The sequence below is a fragment of the Stegostoma tigrinum genome, chromosome 18, assembly GCF_030684315.1.
Source record: "Stegostoma tigrinum isolate sSteTig4 chromosome 18, sSteTig4.hap1, whole genome shotgun sequence".
Classification (NCBI taxonomy): domain Eukaryota; kingdom Metazoa; phylum Chordata; class Chondrichthyes; order Orectolobiformes; family Stegostomatidae; genus Stegostoma; species Stegostoma tigrinum.
In genome coordinates this window covers 35,338,498-35,344,620 of record NC_081371.1, presented here as the reverse complement: position 1 = coordinate 35,344,620, position 6,123 = coordinate 35,338,498, and the positions used below count along the sequence as shown (strand labels likewise).

Below are 6,123 nucleotides of genomic sequence, written 5' to 3'. Positions count from 1 at the left end.
CCAGAGGAGTGCACTTGGAATGTCATAACATTCAAGGCCGTGGGCCTAGAGCAGGAAAGTGAGACGTGTGTCGGTAGCAGTGTACTTTTGACAAACTAGTCTCAATGGGCTGTATCGCCCCTTCTGTATTATATAATTCTATGATATTCCGCCTGGGTTACTTGAGACTGGCAGGTGACCACAGCCACCATTTTAGGTCAGCCATGTCCTTCATAAAAAATATTTTGTCCAAAAAAGTCTCAGGTATAAAAGTCAAATAATGAGAATTGATTACTGATTATGTATTTTCCCTCTTGTCATAACACTCTGTCAACATGATATGATTTGTGTGGACAATATGACACCTCCAGCTGGTAACGAAATTAAGAATTAACTATTAATTATTGACTTGTGTGTACTCCTGTTCCTGTTCGGAGAAGTACATTGACAGCAGCAGTTCAAGAGAGATTCCACTAGGGAAACAAAGCATTGGTAAAATAGTATGAACAGTTATGCTCCCCAACTCAGCAATATATTTAGTTAAAACAGTGAGAACTGGAACTGCACAAAGACTGATTAAGGGTGGCAGGGTCTCTTCCCTGAAAGACATTACTGTACCGGATGTATTGAAATTGTACAGAGTTCATGCTCATGCTGCTAAACTTTTATCAACTAACCTACATACAGAATTATACAGAAAAGAGCATTCCGAAAATAACGTTGGCTCAGTACTCATTTCAAGTGTGTCTGTATGTCTCAGGTGTCACTGGGAATCTAGTTTATTCATTAGCATAATGGGACTTAACCATTATCCTACAATTACTGGTCCTTTTCATGATCAATTCATATGCAGTGTATAAAGTCTAATCTACCAAACACAATTTCACAACATGCTATAGTTGGAACAAAGACAGAAAATGCTGGAAATAGAACTGGTTCTGTTGCTGTCTTTGCAAGTGATGCCTCTGACACTTGTAAATGCTTCCCAGAATTCCTGTTTTCATTCCAGTATTCCAGCATCTTCGTTTTTAAAATAAATTTGTGATGCTAAAGCTTAACTTGGAAACATCAAATATCCTGTTCCATATTGTTCCAAATCTCCCGCTTTCCCCTGCTGGATTATTTCTGAACAGCCACTGAAATCACATAGAACTTTTACAAGGTAATGGTTCTGCGAGGTCATTTCAAAACTGCGTTACGTACCACCCAATCTGGTGACATCACAATCTTTTGATGTAGAATTAGACAGTTTTCTTAAGGTCCCAATGAAGTCAGACATCCCTGGGTCCTGATAGTCTTGGCTAATTATGCCTAGTTAGTCAAGGTCATTTGAACCCATTGTTACCATCAATATACTGCTTCTTGTCGTGTAGCACAAGTGCCTTCTGCTAAGACTCACCTATTGTCTATCCTCTCTGACTGATAATAAGACAAATCTGAGACTTCAAACTTGGTGGCAGCACTATATCCCCAACACAAGCTACTGGTGGTTGGTAACCTACAGCTCAATAGGATGTGGTGATTAGTGATGAGCATTGTTGCTAAAGTACCTCTAACTTTATTTGCAAAACTCCCAAGTGTACCCACAGACCTTCTTTCCTATGGGTTCTGTGTCTTCTGTCATATGTTGCAAAGTTGGGTAGAGTACTTGTGGACTGGGAGGTAGGAAGTTGGAATTTGGTGTCTATAAAATGTTACAAAGGAAAGTATGGAGTGGCCCTTTTAGAAGATGATGAGTTTTTTCTATGCTTAGAGATTTAAATTTGATGTCTGTGAGCAGCAGCTTTAAAGTTTGTATGTACATAGACAGCATCTAAATTGAAGCATTTATATTAAAAGGCCATACAGTTAGCAAGCCAAGCATCCATTTTTACTAAGCCATCAAGTTTTAAATTTAGCCAATCAATTTGATTCAGGCAGTTAGACACCAAAAACCAATTAAATTTTAATCTGATGGTTTTGACAACATAGGACCAATCCTATTGTATGAAATATTGATATGTCATCAGAGTTAACTGCCATCGGCCAAAACTAACATCCTTCAGCTCTCGAGAGAACTGCTGGCTCCCGCAGCCTTCTGAATATCACAAAGAAAGCATCATATAAATAACAATGGTTCCCATGACACAACTACTTAATATTCCTGACAGAATAAATGATGGGAAAAGCACAGAATATTCCAGAAAGCACAAAACCTGGCTGTAATTTCAAGAGACTAGATTATTTTCTTTTATTTTATGTCAGTGGGACTTGTATTTAGTGAAACAGCATACCATTAGAATCTTGCTTTATTCTGGAGTAGTTGGTAGTTATAAAGGATTTGTTCGGTTAATAGTTTAGTTAATTTGCTCACTGTTGGAGGTAGATAAATAAATTGTTACTTGTTGATTCTGAAGTGAGTGTCAGGGATTTGTTTTATTTAACCACTAGAAGCTACTGAAAAGGCAAGTTACACCACTTCTCGCACTCCTTTTACAGATTATAGGGTGAGATACTCCTCCTTGGGTGTTTTAGTTCGGGGGGGGATGGGATCAACATCTGCTTTATAACACATAAGTGTGGCTAACTATTACTTGCTTCCTAGCCAGCAAATTTTACTTGGGCCTTTTACCATCTCAAAGTTGAAAGATTCCTTCTGGAGTGCTACTTTCAGCATATTGCTGCCCCAACAACGCTGCTGAAAGCTTATCAATTTCAGCTCTTCACTGATTGTCTAGTCTTCTTCACGCGCTAGTATTCTTAAATTGCTTAACCCACTTGTCTCGAGAAGTGTTTTTTATGGTCAAATGGTTGCTTCTCCTCTGAGCCAGATGGTTTAGGTACAATTCCCATCTCAGAATGGGACGCATCCAAACTTATTTTAACAGTGGAAGATTGGTGAAAGCACTGTACCCCACAGAAGGCTACGATTGTTAACCCATAGCACAGTAGAACAACGAGGTAGTGAGATGCTGGAGTCTGAGATAACAGTGTGGAGATGGAGGAACACAGCAGGCCAGGCCTTTTTTTCTCTGAAGAAGAGTTGCGACACGAAACGTCAACTTTCCTGCTCCTCTGATGTTGCCTGGCCTGCTGTGTTTCTCCAGCTCCACGGTGCTATTTTAGAACAACAAAGTGGTAGCTCAATGCACATTTTGCTTCAGACAGGCACCTGGCACAAGATGCAATTGCTGAAACTGCCTAACACGTGCCAGCTCAAGCTCCGCCCATCCACCTATCTCCGGCTTCCAATTGGTTGACTGAGACAATGGCGTTCGGCCTTTCGTTATTGTGGGGGCGGGGCTGCGTCTGATGTCACGGGCGGGCCGGTTAGCGTTCAGCTGCGAACGGCCGTTGGAGGAATTATCGGTGAAACGCTGGTACCGGAGCGGCCAGTGGACACTGCTCCATCATCATGGCGGCAGCACCTCGTTGTAAAAATTGCCGCTGTCTCAAAATAGGAAGCGGTCGATGCAATTCCCCTGCCTGTTAAATAGACCCTCTATCCCTAGGCCGCCCTTCTCAGAGCAGCTGGGCTCCAGGAGCTGTACGTATCATCACTATTTATTATGAATTGAAATCCGCGGAGGAAGGGATCTGTTCTTGTAAGGACAAGCCGCGTCTATTTGCTGTAAATCTTGCAATGCTGGCAGCAAACGGATAGAGTCGTCTCACCTAATTCAGTCTCGGAGGAATCGCCTGGTTTTGTTATCTCCTTAAAAGCCAGCGCCTAATCCACTGCAATGTTTTTTGGGGGGGAGGAAGATGTCCCCTGCGTTGTGACTGGGGTGTTAACTGACAGAGTTGAGTGAGGTACCCAGGCTTTTATTTGGCAACAATACGACTTGAGCAATTGTCATTTAAAAAATGAAGAAAATACTCCGTTTTGCAAAGAAAAAGAGAAAATTTTCGCCCAACACCTCAGACACTGCGAGTGTGGCATCAGTAGGATATGAGCTGAGAGAGAAGGAATTGGGAAAGCTGCATAAAGCCGCTTCTACCGGAGACTTAACTAAGCTTCGACAACTCATTAAGAAAAATGATGTAAATCAACTGGATAAAGAAAACAGGTAAGGAGATATCTAGCATTTGTGCCATAAAACACACCTTCAGAAATAAAAACAACATTTTGTTAAAATCCACTTGATCAGGCAGCATCTGCGGAGAACGATTAAAATTGTATGCTGATAACCTTTCATCAAAAAGGTAATTGGCTTAAAATACATCTCCACTAATGTTACCTGTGTATTGGAGCATTTTAATTTTTTTTCAGATTTCCAGCGTTTACAATGCTAATATCCTGATGTTTTGTTCTCATAATACAATCATTTAAATCCTTGAAATAGACATTTTACTAAGATATGACTTGTGAACCACATGCTGCTCCAGGTCCAATCTCGTTCTGTTTCCACTAATGTTGCTTACTTTATTTTTGACTTCTAAGTGCTGTGATCTTAATTTTTTTTTTAAACAAAGAACTTATACTGTGGTGGACAGAGTTGACCAGTGGAGAAAGACAGATCTTATTCCTATTTTCTCTGTCAAAAGGAAAGCAAAGGTGACCCATGAAACTGCATTCGGTCCAGTGAGTTTGGTCTCCATTAATAAGGTTAGGGGTATGTTTCATTTCAAATGATCCCTGAAGTACCCAGACTTGAAATAACATCAGAAAATATTGCTATAATTGGTGCATGTTGTAGTCTTGTCTGGTGCGTCTGAGATGCTTTGCGAAGATATGCTGCCAGTGTGCTTCAAATTAGTAACAACTTACCTCCCTTGGGGGGGCGGGTGGGGGGGGGGGGGGGAAGTAGCAATACAAAGTCTTTGGTCGAACAGAGGCTTGATCTTGATAAACAGAATTGGCCCATTGCGTGGTACATAGTATGAGCTAAAATACATTGCGATTTGTAGGAGTTTCTTGATACAACTTAATTTAAACTTGTATATTGAACTGAGTGTATCCCATGATATCAGTTAAACCTTGGCCTAGGTCAAAAATTACATGACAGCATGTTATAGCCAAACAAGTTTATTTTATATACACAGACAAAAGAGGTGGACTCCACAGACCAGGTAAAAATGACTGCCCTTGACATCAAGGCAGCATTTGAATATGGTATTACGAACCCAAGCAAAACTAGTTATTGTAATCCTATATAACACAAAGGAAAATGGTTGTAGTTGTTCAAAGTCAGTCACCTGAGAACCAGGACGCCACAGCAGGGTTGTCTGAGGCCCAGTCATCCCCAGCTGCTCCATTCATCATAAACTCAAACTGTCCAAAGTTCAGCACAATGTGTCACTCTATAAAACCTGGAGAAGATCTTGTATGTATGCAGCCAGACCTGGACCATGTCCAGACTTGGGCTGATAAGTGACTAGTAAAATTCACACCACATAAATAATCAGGCAACAACTATCTCCAAAAAAGCAGAGAATCTAAGATTTGCTGGCATTCCTTTTGCAGAATTCCCCTAATGTAGACATCAACAAACCATTTAAATATCATGGCTATAAAAGCTGGTCAGAAGCTGGGATTTCTGTGGTATTTCATCACCTTTCCCCCAATGGTTATTTGTCTATATACGAGGTGTAAGCCAGGAGTATGCTAGAATACACTCCATTTGCTTGGATGGGCACATTTAAAGAACGCCCAAAGTAGGTTGACACCATCCACAACCTTGAACTTCCTTCATTACCTACAGTAGACACAGTCTTTATCGTCTACAGGATGCACTGCAGTAACAGAAGGCTGCTTCGATAGAATCTTCCAAGCCTGCGACCCTAAATGTAAGTGCAGCAGATGTGTGGGAATACCACCACCAGAAATCCAAAATCTGAATATAAGACAAGAAAAATAAAGAAATAAAAAGTGTTGAACATTACAGTCCTTTGTAAAGAGCTCTGTGTGGGCCTGGTGGTCAGGCATGAGCCCCCTTTGCACCACTGTTGCTGAAACAAAAGTCACCAATCTTCAGTGCCATCTTGCCGCCTCCAACACCCTCAGCACTGAGTCCTCTGTGGACCTTGCCATTGTAGACACCACTGATGCTGCCCATCACTACACCAGCCCACACTTGACTCTGCTACTATGACTCAGCTTTTGGCCCACCTCGTTGATGCTGCCTAGTCTTGTACTGGGCCCAAAACCCCCTCCATCTTCCT

General features: G+C 41.3%; 1 protein-coding gene across 12 annotated transcripts in view; it reads left to right on the top strand.

Moving 5' to 3' along the window:
• The first annotated feature begins 3,278 nt into the window (after window positions 1-3,278).
• si:ch211-272n13.3 (coiled-coil domain-containing protein 144A) overlaps window positions 3,279-6,123 on the top strand; it is a 140,181-nt gene continuing 137,336 nt past the window's right edge. For 11 of the 12 annotated variants that reach the window (XR_009446885.1, XR_009446888.1, XR_009446886.1 and 8 more), the window contains exon 1: window positions 3,279-4,028. Coding sequence is in view for 4 of the 12 variants with exons in the window: in XM_048548492.2 (XP_048404449.2) it covers window positions 3,826-4,028 (203 nt within the window). In the remaining 8 variants the exon portion in view is untranslated. The remainder of the gene's footprint in view (window positions 4,029-6,123) is intronic. The other variant, XR_009446887.1, reaches the window with a different exon arrangement.